This window comes from Haliotis asinina, chromosome 1 (genome assembly GCF_037392515.1).
Source record: "Haliotis asinina isolate JCU_RB_2024 chromosome 1, JCU_Hal_asi_v2, whole genome shotgun sequence".
Lineage (NCBI taxonomy): Eukaryota > Metazoa > Mollusca > Gastropoda > Lepetellida > Haliotidae > Haliotis > Haliotis asinina.
This window is the reverse complement of record NC_090280.1, coordinates 9,730,940-9,754,726: the sequence shown is the minus strand read 5'-3', so window position 1 is coordinate 9,754,726 and position 23,787 is coordinate 9,730,940. Positions and strand designations below refer to the sequence as shown.

At 40.3% G+C, this 23,787-nt stretch overlaps 1 protein-coding gene and 1 long non-coding RNA gene across 2 annotated transcripts; one reads left to right on the top strand and one right to left on the bottom strand.

Moving 5' to 3' along the window:
• The first annotated feature begins 3,190 nt into the window (after positions 1 to 3,190).
• Positions 3,191 to 22,941, top strand: LOC137282245 (uncharacterized). The gene is made up of 16 exons (XM_067814011.1): positions 3,191 to 3,346; positions 3,981 to 4,191; positions 4,926 to 5,098; positions 5,914 to 6,150; positions 7,594 to 7,762; positions 8,485 to 8,612; positions 8,995 to 9,151; positions 10,081 to 10,190; positions 11,634 to 11,762; positions 12,546 to 12,740; positions 13,126 to 13,368; positions 13,836 to 14,024; positions 14,248 to 14,457; positions 15,719 to 15,928; positions 20,762 to 20,864; positions 21,476 to 22,941. Exons 1-16 carry the CDS (start codon positions 3,211 to 3,213, stop codon positions 21,558 to 21,560), a joined length of 2,685 nt encoding a protein of 894 aa, XP_067670112.1. The 5' UTR covers positions 3,191 to 3,210; the 3' UTR covers positions 21,561 to 22,941.
• On the bottom strand, positions 16,774 to 18,856 carry LOC137282181 (uncharacterized). Its single transcript, XR_010956792.1, has 4 exons — positions 18,616 to 18,856; positions 17,690 to 17,757; positions 17,427 to 17,522; positions 16,774 to 16,862 (listed from the first exon to the last, which is right to left on the bottom strand). It is a non-coding gene; the product is annotated as an uncharacterized lncRNA (long non-coding RNA).
• Positions 22,942 to 23,787: the final 846 nt, after the last annotated feature.

Below are 23,787 nucleotides of genomic sequence, written 5' to 3'. Positions count from 1 at the left end.
GCAATTACAAACCCTTATTTACAGATGGGTCCAAGGATGGTGGCGCAGTAGCTTGTGCCACTGTCATTGGATCCCGAACAATATTTTCTAGATTGCCAGACAACAGTTCTATTTTCACAGTTGAAGCAAACGCCATACTAACGGCTCTTAAACATATTCAAAGACACCCTAAACGTAAACAATATGTAATCTATTTAGACTCTCTTTTTCTCCTTCCGGCTATTAAAATATTTCTTGCAAACATCTACTTTTAATAGAAATTATTGAATTGCATAATGATCTTGCTACTGGCCAATACGACATCGTCTTTTGTTGGTTACCCAGCCACGTGGGCATTTCTGGGAATACACTGGCTGACCTTGCTGCTAAGGCAGCACTCAAACCATCTGTGACACCACTTCTTATTCCATACACTGATTATAAAGCTAACATTAGGTCTTACATCCGTGATCTGATGCAGAAGAAGTGGTACACTCAAGTAGGTATCAACAAACTACATGAAATAAAACCCTACATTGGTTACACTCACTTGGGTTGTCAGTCCAGATTTGAAGAGGTCATCATGCGACGATGTCGTATTGGCCACACACGATATACACATGAATATTTGTTTAAAGGTGAAGATCTTCCGTTTTGTATCCCTTGTGATGAAAGAATCACAGTCAAGCATGTCCTGCTTGACTGTGTGGAATGTTTCATCACAAGGGATCAGTATTTTAAATCAAGAACTATGAAGGATCTTTTTAGTAATGTCAGTGCTCATTTAATCATTGCGTTTTAAAAAGAATTAGACTTATTACATGACTTGTAAATAGATTAATATTTAATGATTGGAAGTTGAATTAGCAACTAAGATTGTTAGTGGCTGTATCCTCGAAGGGGGTTGAAGTACCGTAAAATTATTGTCCTCCTGAGAGGGTACGTAAGTCCCAAAACGGTTTAAGTCAGATTTGATCTTCCACTTATTTAATCGTAGAATATGTGTCATTTTAATTTAAGGCTAATCTTGCATACAGTCGCCAACAGCTGAGGGGATGATGTAAATCCAGCCAGGGATCATGCAGGTAGCAGAGGTACTGTAAGTCCCCATGGTCCCTGGTATGGTGATCTACCCTCTGTTGTTGGCGATCTATGGCCTGTTTTTATAGTGTACTGTACAAATATGGATACTATCAGTTTTTAAGTTTCCACGCTAGTTTTAATACTAACTGTGATAGTCTAGTGGTTTTACTGTCCTTCGTCGACAGGGTCTTCATAATATACATATATATTCTTTTTGTCACGTATGTTCTCGTCACGATATGGCTGCAATATTGCCGATGTGACGTTAAATGTTAACTCACTCACTCACTCACTCACTTGGGCTGTCAGTCCAGATTTGAAGAGGTTATTTTACGACGATGTCGTATTGGCCATGCAAGGTATACACATAAATATTTGCTTAAAGGTGAGGATCCTCCGTTTTGTATCCCTTGTGATGAAAGAATCCTGCTCGACTGTGTTGAGTATTCCATCACAAGGGATCAGTATTTTAATTCCCAAACTATGAAGGATCATTTTAATAACACAAGTTCTCATTTAATCATTGCATTTTTAAAAGAATTAGATTCATTAACTGAACTGTAAATAGATAAATATTTTATTATTGGAAGTTTAAATTAGTAACTGTGCTTGTTAGTGGCTGTATTCTCGAAGGGGGTTGAAGTACCGTAAAATTATTGTCCTCCTGAGAGGGTACGTAAGTCCACAAACATTCAAAGTAAATTCTAAATTTCCAGGTTTTTAATCGTAGAATAAGTGTCTTTTTATTGTATGGCTAGATTTCCCAAATTGCTGACGGCTGAATTGATGATGTAAATCCAACTAGGGTCCATGCAGGTAGCAAAAGTACTGTAAGTCCCCATGGTCCCCAGTATGGTGATCTACCTTCAGTTGTTGGTGATCTATAGCCCAGTTATATATTGTATTGTCCTGCATAGATCAACTGTTTTTAGGTATAGTTACTAGTTATACATTCCTTTCCGTGATATTCTAGTTGTTTTACTGTCCTTTGTCGACAGATTTTTATAATACTCATATATTCCATTTCAATGTTATGTTCCCGTCACGATATGGCTGAAATATTGTCGATGTGACGTTAAATATTAAATCACTCACTCACTTTGAGACGTCTGGGCTTTACTTGATCTGCATTGCTGTATTTACACCTACAGCATACTATCACTGTCCGGCTGAATCTTTGGTTGGGTACGTTTATACTTTTTGTATGCGCGTCTGTGCGTGCGTGTATGCGTGTGCGTGCGTGCGCGCGCGTGTGTGTGTGTGAGAGAGAGAGAGAGGCAGAGAGTGGATAACAACTTTGAATAAATAATTTCATTTAGAGATTGTATCTTTAAACTGGAGACTAGATTTCCAAGCTTTCTAAATCAATAAAGGAGAGATAATGCCTTGTCCATTATTACATTCCATGCCCTCCACTAACCTAATGTCTCTAAGTGAAAAATGTTCAAGAGTAAAACCTGTCGACGATGAACAGTAAAAATACTCGAATATCACAGATATGAGCACAAAAAATGAATGAAGAACTAAAACATTGTAATTGTTAAGACAATACGATATAAAAGACGGACTATAGATCACCAACAACTGAAGGTAGATCACCATACTAGGGACCATGGGGACTTACAGTACTTTTGCTACCTGCACGGATCCTAGCTTTATTCACCCTCATCCTTTCAGCTGCTGGCGATTTTGCTGCAGCTGGCGAGTTTAAGCCAATATTAAAATAACAAATATACAGCGATTAAAGGTATGGTAGAGTTAAACTGAGTTTGAATTGTGGGGACTTACAGTAGGAGAGGGAGAGGAGTTTGTTATAATCATAGAACGATAAACTGATATGTGCTAAAGATATGAACATTTAATTTATTTCCGAGTCTTCCTTATCTGTTCCGACGATTATAGTCTGTGTAATGTAAGGATAAGATGGCAGAGCAGTCTAGTTATCGCAATGCATGTCATCCCCCCAAAATCCCTCGGGTATTCATATCATGTCATACTGATTGTTATAAGTTCGTGTCACGAGACCTCGGCGGTATCGCGCATTTGGGAGATATGATATCTTGATCTGGATATCATCGCTTGTCCTTGTACGTACGTAGATATGTGGCTACACAACGTTGTCATTCCTATCGGCAATTGTGTTCGGTGATGTACACACCTGTAAATCTCCGAACATCTCTCACTTGTACCGATCCACCGAGTATGTCATACCTCAGCCCCCGATCACCACTGTCACCAATGGCACCACTGGCACTGCTGTTACTGTTGTCGCATCTCACACAAGGTATGTTGGACACATTAAATGCAACCTGGGAAACACAGCAGGCACATTCGAGATGTAGCTCTACATAATGATGTTGTGCAGTCATGGCAACAGATAAACGTCTGTATGAATGTACAGACAGTCAGATAGATAGCAATGTGGTCTGTGTCATGTAATAATCAAGCTGTTTACTATGAGCGATCATATGGCAAGCAATTTGGGGACTAAGGGTTGACTGAGATATTTTTAGGTTTACAAGGAAGACTTGACTTTAGCAAATCACACATTTATCTTTCTAACATGACCCCATTCTACCACGATGCATCAACGTTTGACGATCTCATATTCAGTGTAACAAGTATTTAATATTTGTAAGGAGTCGATACTAGTATTCAGGCTACCCACCGATGTGGTGGTAGATCTGTAAAAGTGGATAAATAAGGTATGCACACATCTTCACACGTTAAACAGTCAGCACCTAATCGCCAGCACACAAAGTCAGCCGCCTAACCCGCTCAGCGTGGAAGTCGCGGTGGCAATTAGGTGCCTGACTCTGAGGGTGCGGGTTCGAATCTCGAATGGGACTCAACCAAAAAAGTACTAGAATTTGTACTTTACTGAGGAAGTGAAATCCCAAATATGACATATGTTGCAGTATTACCGATGACGACGGATGGAACGTCTCTTTCCCCAATGTCAACGCCAAACCCCGCCGAAACGTTTGTACGTCTTGTCGGCGGAACTACTTCCTATCAAGGTCGAGTAGAAGTGTATGCATTCGGGGCATGGGGTACAGTTTGTGATGACACCTGGGACGTTAAGGATGCCGCCGTCGTCTGTTCCATGCTTGGATACTCTGATTTCTCGTAAGTACATACTTTCTATGTTGATGTGCCATATACATATGCATGTCTACGAATAGTTAGGGACATGGGGCGAAGTATACGTTATGCTTCGTTTGATGTCACTGATATCCGTAATTACGTTGACTCGTGTGTTTTACTGAGTCACAAGCATTTGTGTAATCATGGGCGATAGAGTATCCTCTTTTATATCCCGTATGGGACCATTATGAAAAATGTTCAGCCTTTGTAGATGTTTACAGTTTCATGTCTGTATGAGCAAAGGATAATTCCAACTGTTACCCGTGTTGTAGAAATCGCGCGATGGATGGCGAGTAGTTCACAAACACTGTGACCAGACAGTGACATCTTTTACCGCAATATATGAGGCTATTAGACCCTATCTGACAGACCTATCCCTATGTGTAAATCAGCCGGTTCGAATCTTGAACTGTTTCTCTTATAAACTTTGATTTGACGGAGTGCATTGTGATTGTTTAAGGCAATTTCGTATTGTAAACGTATGACAAATCGTTATGCTCTAGCTTAGTTTCGAATTCTCACTAATTGTTGTGTTACTTTTCGGCGTCATTGGTGCAGTGTGCTCAATGATATTACACAATGATGCGTATGAATATGGTGTACCATTGCCATCCACAGTTTTGTCTGTCTGTTTAAAGTAAGGCGGTACCTCACTGCTGTCTACTCGAATAGGTCTGTGTGATGTAAGATGTGCCATGCTTGTTATGTACATGTAGGTCCGGAGGTTCTATCCATCGTCAGACAACCTTTGGTGAAGGCACAGGTCCAATATGGCTGGAAGGTTTGACATGTCTTGGGTCAGAGGTCTCCATCACACAGTGTTCTGGTGGCGGGTGGGGGGCAAGTAATTGCAGCCATGACCACGACGCCGGAGTCACGTGCTCATCAGGTTGGTTACAAGCTACCCCGTGTTGTTATTTACGTTTATTCTCTAAGCTTAAGGGGGCGGTGGGGTAGCCTAGTGACCCGGGTTCGATTCCCCACATCGGTACAATGAGTGAGTCCCATTTTCTGGTGTCCCCCGCCGTGCTAACGCTGGACTATGGCTACAGGCGGCGTAAAACCAAACTCACTCACTCACTCTCTAAGCATACAAGTCACGCTGATGTAATAACATGGACTCGATCCAGTATCACGTCGAATACTAGTATCCACATACGCACAGAAACAAGACAATGATTGTATTGTGGACGAACCAATGTGAATGATTTGCAACTGCATGTATGCTTTGCTTAAAGTTGATAGGCAGAACATGCATATTAAAACCCCAATGTGAGTCGCAACGGACCAGATAATTATACCACAAAGTCCCAAATCTCCACGCGAACTGGTGGAAGAAATGATCATACATGTTTGTAGCACCCAAATTAAGCATAATCTCAAGCTTTCTATTTGAGTCGAACGTTTTACACGTGCTATTGTGACACTGTCAAATGTAGTTGGCGTCAGGTGGTATCCACGCAGGATGAAATAAAGACATCACTAATTTGTACACATTTGCACATATCACGCAGACAGGCTGCAGACAAAAGAGATAACAACAGTGCATATATATTTTTCCGAGCGACATGACGGACGGGAATATAACGCTTATCTTTATTGCGACATTAGGCCATTCCATTTCACGAACTAGCGAACTAGCTTATTATGAACTAGCTTATATCACCGGTCATGATACTACATCGATGCATTTACTACTTTCAGCACAGCGCCCCAACAATTTCCTGCTTATAACAGATTCCGCAGATAAGAAGATCTACCGTATGGATGGACGCACCTTTAGTTATGTCAACATACCAGTGTCCTCAGCAGACAGTCCCGTGGCAATTGGTTATGACTTTGTAGACGGGCAAGTCATTTGGACAGACGTTGGTTCCAAACAGATTCGCAGTGTGACACTTTCTGGCAAAGCGGAGAAGGTTATTTGGCAGCTTAATGCAGGTACCTGTCCGTTTCCTTTCAAATTGATATGTATACTTAATAATAGATACCCTGAACAATGTTACGATGTTATAAAACAAACAAGAAACAGTTTCACATACTGGTGCATGAGGAATGTTGCAATGTCATATCATTTACAGAACCATGCCTTGTGGTGTGCTCTCGCACACATGCTGACCGAAGACTGCATAGGGAAAGGTAGTATGTTGTAATTACTAGATGACTTTCCTAATTGCATGTGCTGCGGTGAATAGCAGGTGTAAGAAATCCCCTCAGAACCAGCTAAATACAACACTGAGAAGTCTGATATGTTTAATTATAATTTGTATTCAGCTAAAACCAAAAGGCACGATAGAGATTCACAATAGAGGTTTCATGTACAATGCAATTGAGTCAAATCTAAAGCACTGGGTCACAAGTATAATGTCAACTCACTGAAGTCTTGTGTGAGAGTGAGAAACAGTTTTACTGAATACAACACAGCGAGCAGTCAGGCAGCGGTTGTGTAGGTCAAACGTTGCCGAAGGCAGTTTGTTGTAACTCCAGTTAATCTCTGTGTGTCCGTGTTGTCAACATGACAACCAGTCTTCATATACACTGTCACCGATTCCTGAATATTCGAGCACATACGACCATCGCCATCAACGTAGAATTTTCTAGTAGTCTCCCGGAAGTAACCAATCAATGGAGGCACTTCATTGAACGCCTGCATCCAAAATACTAAAAGCACTGAGCATTTGTGATACGAAATGTGACCCATAATAATATCACTCAAAACTTTCAACATTGTGACTCAAATAATAATTAGCACTTAAGTAGCAATACAGTTTACAGAAAATACACTCTCGTAACACATGCACCGTTGTTCCATATTTTCAAGGAGTTGTTTGGCAATCGAGAAAGTGATGAGTTATTGATTTTAGGACACAAGTTTATGATGAGGTGATAAGGTTCAACTTCAGCAGTGACATATTGGTATACTTCCTAAATGGAATAATCGAGTGTGAGTGCCCTGAATTACAAACTAGTTTTCACGTTCGTCGTCTGAAATATCTGAAATACAAGAATAAATGATCTGCATAAGGCCTTATGATGTATTTATCGTCATGTCTCCCTGTATTTGTCATTGATTGTTTGCCAGTTCCTCATGTTTCTCCATTGGAAAACACAGACACAGCCACAGCCACACACAAAGAGCCACACACACACACACACTACATAACAAAATAAACCAAACACTAGCAACAGCAAAACAACAACAAAACCATATAATAAATCAGTAAACAAAATAAGGCCACTATTAAGATCAGTATGACGAGGGCCATGGATTGGCACCGTCCGTAGGGTGAAACAACCACGCAGGTGACAAACCATTCAATTTCCATTGGACTAATACAAGGAAGAGACTATGCTCGCACTGAAATTTCTTTTATGTCTGGATAGTTGCTGTGCCCAATGGTATCACCGTCGACCCAGTTACACGGTTAATCTTCTACACAGACACTGGCAATGATATCATTGGACTGATGACAATTGACGGCTTTGCTCATCTCACTATCGTTACGGAAGATCTGGATGAACCAAGGGCCATCGTTGCTGACCCCTCCACTGGGTTGGTACACACATCTGATTAGTTCATTTACATCATATGATCCATGATGCATGTAATATTGAATAATTATCTCCGACTATCCCACAACCAAACATATACATGTGCTGACGGCCAAAAAGGTACCATCGTTTCCGTCATCGTTGGCCCGTGATGTATCATGAGATTGCAATATGTTTTAGTGTCCATGTGAGTATGTACAACGATATTGGCCGGTCAGCCCTCCTTTTCGTTTCATAAGATAGCTTCTATTGGTAAATCGATCTGATTGGACATTATTTCATGTTATTTCACGTCTATATTCTTCTGTGGTGCTTGGTACACATGGCTGTGCTTTAAACTTGGTGCCGGGGTGAAAGTATCGGCATTATCAGCAGTATTACCCATTACCAATGTGACATCATACACCAATCCTAATTGTAATATTTTACGAAATTAGACTGGAATCTGCTCTTTCATTATTCAAAGCAAAGAGCATAAACATGTTTAATGTAACCACAAATTGAGTGACTAAATGATTTCAAGCTTCTTTTTTATGAAAACAACAACGAACTGAATCATAGATATGATATTATTGCCAGCGAACATCTGTAGTACTGACAGTAAACACATGTCAGTTAATTATAACTAATTTCGATGTTGATTTGAATGCTATAAAACATTCAGTGTCTGGTAGTAGTAGATTACGAAAGGCTCACCGCAAGTGTTGCCCTTCTATTCTCCAGACTGATCTACTGGTGTGACTATGGACACAGTCCCAAGATCGAGAGGGCGTCCTATGACGGGTCGGTGAGAACCCCCATTGTTACAAAGAATCTCGTTCGGCCCACAGGCATCGCCATCAACTCGGACGGTAGTTCACGTCTTTTCTGTTGGGTTACGAATATAAAATAGTATATATACTCAAAACATAAAACGTCTAAAGAGACTTTTCTGCATTGAAAGTGATCTTTGCCGTGGGTTATCCCCGTTCTCCGTACATACAAGTGGTTTTGGACAATGTGAAGAAAGGCTTGGAGCACAAACTAATGTTACATTATTACAACTTGCAAAAAACAGAGAAAACATTCGTTGCACATTGAATTCTACCATGATATGTAATTCATGATTTTGGAGTTGAGTACAATTGTCAGTCGGTTCAGGATACATCACTTTACAATTATCTTCCACCTTATCTCACATACACAACTTGAAAACAAGACATGTAAGTGATGGTAAAGTTTGCTGTGTTGCAGGCAATGAACTATTCTGGTGCGATCAAGGATCTGGTAAAATTGAAAAATCTAAGCTTGACGGGCGCCAACGCGTCGTGGTATCTTCCAGTGTGGGATCTCAGTATTTCGGCATTATATATTTTAGTGATTATCTTTTCTTCACCGACTGGAGCAAACAGTAAGTCGACCCAATGCTTTATTACACGTGACCTGCCTAGCCCAACAGAAAGTGGATATCTTGTTTCAGTGAACATTGTTCAGTCATCTATTTGTCCCTGTTGAAGGTGTATGCATCGCATCAGCAAACACTAGTCGTCTGTGTGTCCCTATAGGTGCGAACAGTACTTTAGTGGATACTTGACATTCACCTGTCTGTCCCTGTAGGTGCAAACAGTACTTTCGTGAAAACTTGGCAGTCGTCTGTCTGTCCCTGTAAGTGCAAACAGTACTTTAGTCGTCTGTCCGTCCCTGTAGATGCAAACAGTACTTTAGTCGTCTGTCTGTCCCTGTGGGTGCCAACAGTACTTCAGTCGTCTGTCCGTCCCTGTAGGTGCAAACAGTACTTTAGTCGTCTCTCTGTCCCTGTGGGTGCAAACAGTACTTTAGTGAAAACTTGGCAGTCGTCTGTCCGTCCCTGTAGGTGCCAACAGTACTTGAGTCGTCTGCCCGTCCCTGTAGGTGCCAACAGTACTTTAGTCGTCTGTCCGTCCCTGTAGATGCAAACAGTACTTTAGTCGTCTGTCTGTCCCTGTGGGTGCAAACAGTACTTTAGTCGTCTGTCTGTCCCTGTGGGTGCAAACAGTACTTTAGTCGTCTGTCTGTCCCTGTAGGTGCAAACAGTACTTTAGTGAAAACTTGACAGTCGTCTGTCCGTCCCTGTAGGTGCCAACAGTACTTGAGTCGTCTGTCCGTCCCTGTAGGTGCCAACAGTACTTTAGTCGTCTGTCTGTCCCTGTAGGTGCAAACAGTACTTTCGTGAACACTTGGCAGTCGTCTGTCTGTCCCAGTAGGTGCAAACAGTACTTTAGTGAGTAGTTATCAGCCTCCACCTTTAGACACGAAGGAAAACAATATTTCATCTTTTATAACAAATGATTGAATCTGTAGGACCGTTTTTCGGATGTACGATGATGGCAGTGGATTAACAACGGTGGGGCCCGGTGGGTTTGGGCACCTGAACGACATTCACTACCACAGAGACGGATGGGGCCCATCCGGTACGTGAGGCGATATCCATTCTCTTTAACCTTTACGATGATGGAAACTAGGTCATTTATGTGATTTGCCAGTAGTTAATTTACACACACCAATGCCTCTATACAAAAGCGTGAAATTGTTCCTTTGACACACCGTCGGTTGTCAACACTACATTAGAGTGTTTGATTCAAGGTGCCCACAATGTCCTCTGCTCTACTCGGTACAGCATTACATTCTCCAAGGCATGATACCCACTCAAGTGTTTACGGGTCTGTCATGTAAATGAATGTCACATCTGCAGCTGAACAGACACGGGTTAATTCGGTCACAATATTAGAAGATACTATTTTTCAAAGTGGTATTAAGAACTAACTGTCTGAACTTGTTACTTTGACACTAGACTGGGGCCCAGAAAGTTAAATTCTTCCAGATTTCCATCGTACGAGTCCAGCTATATTACGTGCCTCTTCATCGCTGTGAAGTAGTGGTGATGCCAGGCTCACAAACACATGCACAGGCCTGTTCCTTTGTTAACAGTAACACGTAGAACAAGAGAACATAAGGCACTACACAATGTATAACTCTGCCATAGAGCGTCGAATGTATAAGCGTAGTCCATATGTCTACCATAAGAAATGTTGAAAAATTCGTACGACAATGAAAGTTGTTGCACTGAAGAAACATCATTCGTATGAAAGGTGGAATGAGCTGTCAACCTAACACCTTTCTGGGATTCTAACATTGTTTCAACTCTTAGACAGATCCAGTAACACATAAACCATATTCGTTGTAATACCATCATGCGCATAGTTGAGAATCAGTGTAGGTGGGGACAAACATGTGTCGTGTTTGTAACATATTACTTGGTTTGGTCTAAATTGTTTGCATGATTATGAAAGCCAATAATAATTTTCGTACATTCCTGCATCTTTCACATATCGACGTGCAGAGGATATTCCATCTCATCTGTTGTAATTTCGTCCATGTTATCTGCATGTAAGATCGACATACAGTGATCAGTGTACAACAATCTCTGCTGTACTTGGTGATGGTGACAGGTCATAAACTAGACTGGTAACGCAATAGTACATGGTGATTTAGTTACATCTAGACATGACCTGATAACGCCTCTTGTTATAGAGCGGCAAAAACACATCGTTCAGTTATCTATAGCGCTGATATACTCATTTGCTGCAGTGTCTACAATGTTGTGTATTCAGAGATGGGCAATACACATATATCACGATCAGTAAGGATATTTGATTGACCGTTGTTATTTGGAATCACTGTGGAATCCCTTTAAACCAGGACCGGTGAAATATCTCGGATTAGAAGGATGTACATTTAGAAGGAGCTCTTTAGACTCATAAGAAATGAAACCATTAAATTAGAGACCAGAGTTGAAGGGAAATTGATTTAATGTTCTTGCGACGAAAGCCGTGTATTGTTTACTTTATGTTCAGGTACCAATGGCTGTAGCAATGGACGTGGTGGCTGCAGTCATATCTGTCTCCCGAACCCGGACAAAGGTTTCTTCTGTGTTTGCCCCGACGGCCTTGCTCTCCAGCCAGACGGACTCACCTGCGGCAGAAGTCAGTTATTCACAGTAAAGTTAACTCCAAGATTCAAACAATGCGAAACCGGTTTAGTTTGGACAGATGTTTTACGTTTGTTCACTTAACTACAGTGGCAGTGCAGGGTGACATATGACTTTGCATCTGTCCTACATGCGTTGGGTAGTTTTGTTAATGTATGATTTATTTTATTGTGGTGTTTTAAACAGCATTTCCATTATATGACAGCGGATCAATTGTAAAAAAAACCCGGAAGAATTCAAAGTAATGCAGTTCATAGGTGACGAATCCTTTTATGAAACCCTCGGGCGAGGATAATGTGCCAACAAAATAATATTAACATTTTGGATTCGAACCTACGAATTCGTGTATGATCGATACCTGTTCTTATCCTTGATACCTTTTCCAGATGAGAAGGTAAAGCACTCTATACTCTACACTCTACACGTAACACCTGCATTGCACACTCCTAATTGATACACGTGTGGAGGATATGTTTTGTATTATATCATTGGTCACAATACATAACTTAAGTATTATCTAAAACGATTTAAATTAATGCCGATTACACCCACCCTTAAATCACGAAGATTATGTTTGTAGAGAGATATTTCCATGGAAATACTTCCTAGATAGAGTATTTACTTGGTAACCAAGTAACGCGTGCGGTATACGGCATGGACATTTCACTTTCAACAGTAATTTGGTGTTTCGCCAAATGGTAGTGATGACCGTACTATTCTGCGATATCGTGGTAGCTACCACGCTGCCAGTTATCGTGAAGATCTGTCTTTGTTTTAGCCAAACCGTGTCCGGTTCTGTTTTCTCCGAAGTATGGGTCCGTGTCTCCAGCCAACTGTACACAGCTAGAATCCACGGTAGGGACGTATTGTACGGTCATGTGCATGCCAGGCTTCTCTCTCATTGGTCAGTCAAATCTACAATGCATGAGCAATGGGCAGTGGAACAACTTGGGAGCTCCGCTTTTATGTCAGGGTGAGACACCTTAATAGACATAAATACCCACTATTGAGAACATAACCTGCGTAAATAAGTCCAAATGCCAGACCTGAGTTTACAAAAGTCAGGATCAGACACAGTTTAAAAAATAGTTAGAGCAGATATCAGGAATTATATGCGTTCGATACTTGGCAGTCGGAGACAAGGATGTGTTTGAATTGCACAATATTGATACTATCAACTTAATTAAACATTAACCTCATCATGTTCAGTAATGTGCAATTCAAAAATATTTTCAAGATATCGTACTTCAAGTTGTATTTTATGATCTTTATATCTGTGTCAAGGTTTCAGATAAACACATTCCCCTTTTCCAACATTAAACATACCCTAACCTCACACAATGCTTTACGATTGTCAGACAGACAAGGTCCTAACATCACATGCCCACAGGACATATTTGTCAAAGCACCCAAAGGACATGAGACAGCCACAGTCAACTGGACACTACCCGCAGCAACCGATAACACTGGCCAGGATGTGAACGTGTTTCAGAGTCAGACGCCACCACTTAACGTAGGTGATGGAGTGTACACCGTAACAGTCGGTGCAGCAGATGTATCGGGCATTACAAGTACTTGTGTCTTCAAGATTACAGTCACAGGTAAGTGCAGGGGGAATACGATGTATTACCCAAACTTTTGTCTTCACAGGTGAATGTAGAGGAAATATTAGTATAAACAGTGCTTGTGTTTTCAAGATAGCACGGCAGATTTGTGCAGTGGAAGTATTGGACATTACGGGTAACTGTGTCTTCAAGATAACGGTCCAGGGTGAGTGTGGTGGAAAGATCGGATAATCGGTACCTCTGTCTTCAAGATAACCGTCATACCTGAGTGTAGTGGAAATAGCAGGCAATCGGTAAATTGTGTCTTTAACATAACAGTCATAGGTTTGTGCAATGTAAATATCGGATATTACAGGTAACTGTGCCTTCAAGATACGGTAACAGGTGAGTGTTTGGAAATATCCGACTAATGCAAGCAAACTCAGATTCTGATACTGCTTCATAATATCAAAACATTCCTAACGCCATTGCAGACTTTAATGTTTCCCTGTGTTTGTTTGTAGTGGTGACATGCACGCATTTCATCCCACCTCCTAACGGATACATTGATTCAGCCATCTGCCGGTCGTTCTATGGGTCCACGTGTCACATCAGCTGTCGCCCTGGTTACACCCTGTCTGGTCCACATAACGTAACATGTGACCTCAACAATGCTGGACAAGCTCAGTGGACAAGTGGTTCCACGTGCAAAGGTCCGTATTAATTGATCTGTCTAATACACTTCTCCCAAACAGAAACGTTTCAAACTTAGAACTATATCTGAAAATGCACACAAAGGCTGTTTCGAACAAGCTCCCTACATAAAATTAATGAGACACTCCTGAAATTATTTTGAAAGAAATCGTAAGAACCTTTGCCCAAGGCCTACTGTTCTCCCCAACAATATCTATTAACATGGTACAAATCGTCCTACAGCCATCACCTGCCCAGCTCCACCTACTCCAGTCCATGGCAGATTTCTGAGCTGTGAAACACCATACAACTACCAGGAGCTCTGTGAGCAGACGTGTCTGCCTGGTTACTCGCCTTCAAATGGTACGACGATCAGGCGTTGTGAGGAAGGCACTTGGTCAGGCGAACAGCTTGTCTGCACCAAGACAAATGGCACCAGCATTGCAACGCATAGTAAGTTTAATAATTATATCACAATCACTATTGAAGGTTATTACTGTCCATGTGTGTTAAGACGGGTATTTATAATCTATTCAGTTCTGCATATTTGTTTATTATAGTTAATTGACTTGACATATTATCAAAACATAACATGTAGATAATAAGCCTCCGTGCTCTGAATAGGTGCAATACCATATGTCGTCACACCAACACAGTTTCAAATCAACCACTTCCTTCGACCAATAGCAGATATTGTAACACATTCTTTTCACTACAAACGAGAGTGGAGCTGATATATACCAGTTGAAAAATAGAAAAGAACGAACAGTGTGATGTAGAAAAGTCATCTTTTCAGGCTGTCACTCTGCCATCTACACCAATCATGGTAATCTTACGTATGGTATATGTAAATGAACTGACGTTCAAGTCATTAAGTAGTTTGCTGGTGATGTATAGTCCGTGTTGTATATTGTTTGTCCAAATAGTCCTATTAGTTTTAACTTTCCACACTAGTTTTACATACATCTGTGATACTCTAGCTGTTTTACTGTCCTTTGACGACAGGTTTTTATAATATACACATATATCATTTCAATATCAAACATGTTCTCGTCACGATATGGCTGAAATATTGCCGTTGTGAAGTTAAATATTAACTCACTCAATCACACAAATCATCAAGCTGAACAAAATCAAATATGAGCTCAATAATTTGTCATCTGTAGTAAAGGCTGCACACAGGAACAGACTTTGATTGAGCAGTTATAATACGAGAATTGATTGGCTTGGTCATTTTACCCCGTCGTTGATCGTATCAGTCATGGGTTTGCTTGGTCTTCACACTATTGTCTTCCATGCTGCAACGCCATGTCATGAAAGGTACTGCCTGCGACATAAACAGTCACATCATTTTGTTTCGCTATCATTCAGTCTAAGGTTTTGCTATTCTGAAAAAGTCTGGAGATCAGGGGTTGCGATTGGCCCATGTTAGCAAGAGGCGTGTGATAACAGCAGCTTTTCCAACTCGATGACAGGTCGATCGATATAATTTGTATTATTATTATATTATGTCAGTCACTGGATTGCTGATCCTTGCTTGAATATACAGAGAACGTCGTCATATATTGAATTATTGCTTAGAGGAAACAAGCGCAACACAATAAATTGTTTGAAGGTTTGGCCTATATGAAGTCCAACCGGATTTGTAGTCAAACACATGCCTGTTAGATGGATGAGATAGACAGGAATACTTTCATCATTATTTCTTTTACAGACATGTCATGTCCCGCCATGGTAAAACCAAGTCATGGTAACATCCTTCCAAGTGCTTGTGTCGCTTCCGACTTGGCACCGGGCAGTCGTTGCACGCTGACCTGTGATTCAGGTTATCAAACACTATCCGCAAACACTCTGACCTGCAGAAGCGACGGAAGATGGGCCCCGTCTGCCAGCCCGCTCTTCTGTGTCTCTTCAAACGCATTTGGTAACTCTTTCAGAAAACCCTTACATGCCATCCCGCTGTTCACAGCAAAAATAAGCTGGTTTCCGGAACACTGATACCGAGAAGAAACGTCATGGAAACCAACATTTCCAGTTGGTTTCCAGGGAGTTTCCCATAGTTTCATTGTGGTTTCCATGCAACTGAAACTGCACCATTTCAGGATGGTTTCCAATTCGTTTCATTACCCACTCCTCCAAGCGGGATCCAGTTGGTTTCCATGTACGAGTTTATTGTAGGTTTCAACCTGGTTTCCATGTATGAGTTTATTGTTGGTTTCAACCTGGTTTCCATGTACGAGTTTATTGTAGGTTTCAACCTGGTTTCCATGTATGAGTTTATTGTAGGTTTCAACCTGGTTTCCATGTACGAGTTTATTGTAGGTTTCAACCTGGTTTCCATGTATGAGTTTATTGTAGGTTTCAACCTGGTTTCCGTGTATGAGTTTACTGGAGGTTTCAACCCGGTTTCCGTGTTGTAGTTTCCAACCTAGTTTAATACCTAGTTTCCATGAACTGAAACTTGCTCGTGTCGGCCCTTTACCCGGTTCTCCGAAAAAGATGCTGTTTCATGTCTCACATGTAGCAAATCAAGTATTTTACACAATTGCATAATGGTAAAAGGTTTCAGGATGACAAACAACAGAATAAAACACAAATTCTTTTAAAGTTTATTTATATTCAACAATACGTTTGTAAACAAATAATATTCGGAATATTCAAGTTAGTAAATGAAACAAAAGCCAGGGAATAATTAGCAGTGAACACAGAATATTTCTCTTAAACACACTGTAGACCAGCCCATATCACTTGGCTTCCTAGTTTGAAAAATATTAGCTCTTTCCCCAAGAGAGGAAGAACTGTGTGCTTCTTCTCCTCCGGCCAGTCAATCATTTCACAGCCTTCCTGCTTTCCAGCTTCTGAAATTTAGAAAACAAACTATCAGTACAAACAAGCATTCGTCTACGATATCCATGGCTAGAGACAAGAAAACTGTCAAACATTGCTTGAGGTGAAATACACTGAACCCCATGTCCGACAAGCGAAGAGATCAAAAAGTATAAACTGAGCATTTGACATCAAACGTTTCAATCACAGAACAGCTTATTGATATATGATAGAGTGCAGAGACATGAAGAAATTCGCCTTTGAAAGCCATAATTTATTTTCTGAATGTTACTTACAATGCACATTATGAGTATAGAACTACCATTTATCCGTTATTGTGAAAAGACATGTTTTCTTAACCAATAATGTGGAGTCATTCAGGCAGACAAGCTTTGAATATGGGGTCACAAGCATACGCTGCAGCATAATGTGCTGCAGCATATTTTTTTAAGCTGTATTTTTCAAAGGATAAATTGCACTTTTTAAACAGTGTTCATTTTGAAATTCCTTGAATGTACATAGAAAGAATCCAAATTAACTTGATATTTTAAAGGTTTCTCTGCAAGATGTAAAATGACTAGAATACGTTTACTCACTCAGAACTTTTTGCCGTTCTTTGTGTACAAGCCGTGGGCCTCTGCTTTCCCCACACCTTCTTAAGTGATCCATCTTGTTCATCCAAACCCGAGCTTCTGAAAGGAGATATGTCCATGATGCATAACTATAAGTGAAACATGTTTCCAGTTGGAGGTTACAAGAATAGTGACATGCGCCATGCATTTTTACTGATTGCTAGGATTTACATTATTTGGTTATGTTGTATGTACATTATGTACTGGACGGTTCAGGTTATACATACCTTTTGTATGTCAGATTAGTTGGTCCTGGCTGCCTTCTTCAGTTTTTCCAACACTGGCCTCCTTTATGCTGGAAACGTAGAAATGCATCGATTAAAAAAAGGTCAGGAACTTGTCATATTGCACTCTAACAATAAAGTGTCTCAATTTGCAAAGTGTAGAATATGCTAGATGAAAAGAATCCAGGTCAGCAAATTCATATACTATTTTGGGTTGGCAATCCATCATTGTATACCCATATATTCTTTATATCAAAAACTCTTTGTAACCTTTTCCGTGGGACTAACACAATCCACATTTCTTCATTCAGAGTTCGTTAAATCTTGATATGATAAGCATAACACTACTTACATCAGATGGCAAATCTAAATTATCTCATAAATAAATAATATAAAAATATTCAATATTAGTTTGAAAACATTGTGAAATTTCAATTTTGAAATTTCACTCAAACAAAGCACCAAATCTGGTCAGAGAATCCCTAACCTATAAATGCAAAATGACACACTATCCCCGACTACATTGTTTTCAAACGTGCAAATATCAAAAGCAATATGAAAAGGATTTCTTAAATAAATATTCGTATTTTTAAATACGTTTGAAGTTATTGTGAGTCGTAACAAGCACATTAGCAATAATATACTAGAGATATTTGTGATGTATTTTTTTCTTGCTTCATTCATTAACACATTGAACCATTTTAATCGTGTGTGTGAGCTGATCCAAATCACAGTAATATTGAGTTCTTGAATTAACCGAGTACTGAGTGAAGGAAGCCATACATCTCTCTTGCTAAGAATTCGACATGCATGTGTTTACCGAGGTCCATCAAGTCTAAACTTTCATATGTATTGTAGTAGTTACTTATTTACGTTAAACATTACGAATAACATGTGCTATTGCTTATTTCAAGAAAATAACACTGTACCTGACCAGATCGTGGATTGTTCCTTTTCTCCCGCTGCGATCGACGACTGCTGCTGTTCTCAATTTTTCACGTATCCGAATCTCCAAAGCTTCTATTGTAAATCTCATTGCCAGTCTCTTGAATCAGATAACACGGGCAAACGTAGGAATACTGCACTGTGTTGACTTCCTTGTCGTCGTTACTGGACATACCGGGTGAGAACTGCTTTCAAATTAGTCGTCTCAAAACAACTTGGGATCAAGTGACAAAATGGCGGCAACTGTGCGTAGGGGCATTGTGGGTAATAAGAAATACCTGATCCTTTTTCAATTGGCGGGCACGAAATCCTTCTCTGACCCAATTTGGATGTGATTTTAAGACAAAGACTGAAAAAGACCACTTCAGTACATAAAACTGTTGCTTTTATAAAAAGGTCACGAGTTCGCGTGCCCATGGATTACCGGTTCATTACTTCCGGCTTTGTCTGTCAACACCTGACTCAGGTAAGTTCTATTGTTTTTACAGCTAGCTAATTTTGATAATAGGAGCCTGTTAAATGGGGACTGCCTCAATGAAGCCGACACCCGAACCCCGACACACTAATGACCTGACACTGATTAGTTGTCAAGTATTTGAACTCAGTGTCAAAGTATGCCAACTTTAAATGCTTTTAACGCTAAACTTTACGCACTGCCTCAGTTTATTGTATAATTCACGTATATTCTGCATAAATATCATTATGTAAGTACTGAACTGACAATTGTTTTAATGACTTATACTAATCTTCCTAAATGCTTATACTCTTTCACATTCCAAGGAGTTGGCAGCCTATAGCCTGTTTTTTTTAATATATTGCATCATTTACCTTTTAATTATTAATATATATCTGAACTATTGCTAAAGTGGCTTTAATTTTATTAATTTTTATACAATATATTTACTGAAAGGAATACAAGCCCGTACACAACTCAATGATCCAATAAGTTATAATTGATACATGATAAAAGTTTGAGCAATGTTTCTATGCAGAGTCAACTCACCTTTTATTCTTGTATATAGATATCATTGTTTTATTATTTCTTTTCAGATAAAGAAAGCGTCTGATCTTCAATTTGACAAAGCAGATAACCGAAACCTGGACTTGCCCCATTCATCCCAATCTAGAGAAACTGAACTAAGTGTGCCTCGCGCACATAGCTGGGCAAAGGCCATTTATAGCCATTCGTCCTTTCACCATTTGCATGTTTAGTACGGTTATTGTGAAGTTTGTGTGCATGGTAGTTGGAATATGATGCTTCATTACATTACGAATAAACAACAATATGAAGGAAAAAAGTGTATAGTTTGTTCTTGTATCGTCAGTTTGAAGCCACATTTAATATTGTGATATCCACAGAATGATGCGTCAACAATTTACTTTTGTTGTCTTGTTCATCTAAGCAATGATACGAATCTACTATTCCTTCCCCAGGCACATTCAGGTTGAATTATAACACCTCGCGAAAGCTAAGTTTCAGTCAGGAATGGAAACGAACACATGACCATTGCTTCGTGTCAGTTTCCATCACCAGAGCTTAGAGTATCCATTATGGATTCTATTTGGAAACTAGGTCACCCAGTTTTACTGAATGGATACCAACTGGATGGTAAACAATTACACATTTTATGTTACTTAGTTCAAAACAGCGCAATGGAAACCAAAATGAAACTACATTTTCTACTTTTATGTTGGTTTCCATTTAGTGAGATCTGAGAGTTGCAAATTCCAGGTATGGAAACCAACAAGAAACCCCCGAACTTAGTTTCATTTTGGTTTCCATTTACAGAAATACCAAAATCACATTTCCAAAATGGAATCTAGTTGGAAACTCAGTTAGTGAGTTTCAGGGAATGGAAACCAACTGGATTCCACAATTACCCACATTACGGATGGTTTCCAGGTTTCTGGAAACCAAGTCATTTTTGTAGTGGTTGTGTCTGCCTTCAAATGCATTAGGTAATTCATTTAAAAAAAACTTTCATGGCATCCCGCTCTTGTGTCTGTCTTCAAAAACACCAGCAGTCCCCTTCAGGAAACCGTACGTATATACACTATGCAGAGTTTTGTTGGGTATTGGTCATATGTGTCCGTATTATGCGTGCAATGTCTATGTGATTCTGTCTTTAGGTTCAGCACCCGACACGTCAACTCCAGTGGTGGCTGGGACCGTGACTGGTGTCATAATTGTCGTGTTGATAATCGCTGGTGCAATACTTCTTCATCTACACCTGTGAGTGCACCCACTGCCACGGATGTGAATTAATTGCTAACAAATCCAAATTGAAACTAACCTGTATAGGGTTTGAGGGGTGATACTCTGGGGATGTTTAGTCAAGGTCAGCGTGTCCTCGGTTGGTGAAATCCTATGACAATATAACCATGGCGGTTATAGAAGCAAAACCCTTATACACACATGATATACCTCCGCCACAGTTGCTTGGCCATCAGCGAGTGGCCATTGAGGAACGGAAATGAACAAATGCTGTTGACTCTGGAGCACACATGATGAATTCCTGAATTTAGCTGAAAATAGACTTTTTAAAGGATTCGTTCAATTGCTTCCAAACCGAGCAAGGCTACACGTCCCTCTACAATACAAAAAAAACTCCTTTTGGGGCCATTGACGACCAAAACGTCTGAACCTGTAGTTGTCAAACAGACAGTTAAACGGGTAAAACGATCAAGCATGTCCACATGCCTGAATGCCGTCCTGTGATGCTTGCTGGAACAGATGTTGATAGTGTCATCACTGGATTATCTGATCTCTGTAGATCGAACATTGTTGAATGCCTAATATAAGGGTAAAAAGCAATTACGCTATTATTTCTTTCTCTTCTTCAGGAAACGCCGTCCAGGGGGTGACGTCTTCAAGTCCCAGGAAAGAACGAATGGAATAGAAAACCCAACCTATGACACCGAAAGTTAAGAGGAAAGGGGGAAGAGATCCTCTTTCTACGTTAGATTTTCCGGAAGACTGCTGCACATGCTACACGAAACCCTAATTCAGATCTGTGCCTATCATGTTTTTCATTCTTGGCCATCTCGTATTATTGTGGGTCAATCTGCTGAATGGCGATTTCTTACTCTCTGGGAGAATTCGATAACTGGTGCAGGAACATGCAAACTAGAACCACAGCTGTTGTTCTGTTTCTGTTTAATTACTTCCTTCACTGACTAAACACAATAAGATTAGACAAAAGGCATACACAGTCTACGTTCAAGGTATTGTGATGTTAGTATTTACTTTGTATACGTCGGCAGTGAGGTTACTACCTTGAGTACCTTCGTTGAAAATGTCGAACTTGACAATATCATAATATCTGAAGATGGTTCGGCAATATGGCCAGACTGCATTATTTAACCTTGGGCAGATGTCATGTTATAGCTGTTAAAGTTGTAAATAATATCAAATTACGATATGCTTCTTCTGGGGCTTCTTTTAATGTTTCTGTAAACATGATAACTCGACAATTCCCTTCTAGGATGTCATAGTACACTGACTTCGAGTCGACTAGTCTCTATGCAGCAAAATATATGGTCTCATTGCTCCTGGAAACATTTCAGTATTTTCTGTTATAGGTTGAAGCTCGTTAATGTATACGTATGGTTATGTAAGCAATTTAACAAAGTGCACAATAGGTTTTGTTTTAAATTTGATGGTGGAATTGTATATGAAAAAGGTACATCTAAAAATATGTCATCTTTATGTCAATTACTACAGTTAGGTTTTCATTACAACGTGTTTATGCATATGTTTAGCCTTAGGGTCTAAGCACATAGCACATTGCATCCAGCCTCATCACAACGGCACGTACAGTGAGTGAGTTAAAAGTTAACGTCACATCGGCAGTATTGCAGCCAATGTTGACGAGAACAGTTGTAGATACATAATGTTGTAGTGGGTCAAGAACCAGTCACCGAAGGACTGTATCACCCAAATTATCGTCCAAACAATGAACTAAAGCTTAAGGTTACATATTCAAGACCAACGTCACAATGTGTGAATAACACTCATGGCGGCAGACCATAAAAACTGGTAAATTATTCATCAACATTTCCCACTATTTTGTCCACTGGGAGTGCATGCATCTGCTATTCTATGAAACTGTCAAATGTCGATTACCGGTGCCAAGGGGTAGAAGAAACATCACATAATTATATACTCCTTTCATACCTGGGTAAGGACAAAATTGCTTTGGTTCCCTCAGCTATATTATGTTAATTTTCCTGAATGTAATGTTTGGGTAATGTAAATATGTAGATAGTCTAAACAGTGAATGCAATGAATATAATGATAATTAATATTATGAACTGTTACTTATTTGTCAAAGGTTGCATGGTGATTGTCCTCGCGCTACCAGCGTTATGCTGGGTGAGAGCTGGTCACATTTACCAATACCGATCCATAGACAGCGTTATGCTATGTGAGAGCTGGTCACATTTACCAATACCGAGCCATAGAGAGCGTTATGCTGTGTGAGAGCTGGTCACATTTACCAATACCGATCCATAGAGAGCGTTATGCTGTGTGAGAGCTGGTCACATTTACCAATACCGAGCCATAGAGAGCGTTATGCTGTGTGAGAGCTGGTCACATTTACCAATACCGAGCCATGGACAGCGTTATGCTGTGTGAGAGCTGGTCACATTTACCAATACCGAGCCATAGAGAGCGTTATGCTGGGTGAGAGCTGGTCACATTTACCAATACCGAGCCATAGAGAGCGTTATGCTGTGTGAGAGCTGGTCACATTTACCAATACCGAGCCATAGAGAGCGTTATGCTGTGTGAGAGCTGGTCACATTTACCAATACCGAGCCATAGAGAGCGTTATGCTGGGTGAGAGCTGGTCACATTTACCAATACCGAGCCATAGAGAGCGTTATGCTGTGTGAGAGCTGGTCACATTTACCAATACCGAGCCATAGGGAGCGTTATGCTGAGTGAGAACTGGTCACATTTACCAATACCGAGCCATAGACAGCGTTATGATGTGTGAGAGCTGGTCACATTTGCCAATACCGAGCCATAGAGAGCGTTATGCTGTGTGAGAGCTGGTCACATTTACCAATACCGAGCCATAGGGAGCGTTATGCTGAGTGAGAGCTGGTCACATTTACCAATACCGAGCCATGGACAGCGTTATGCTGTG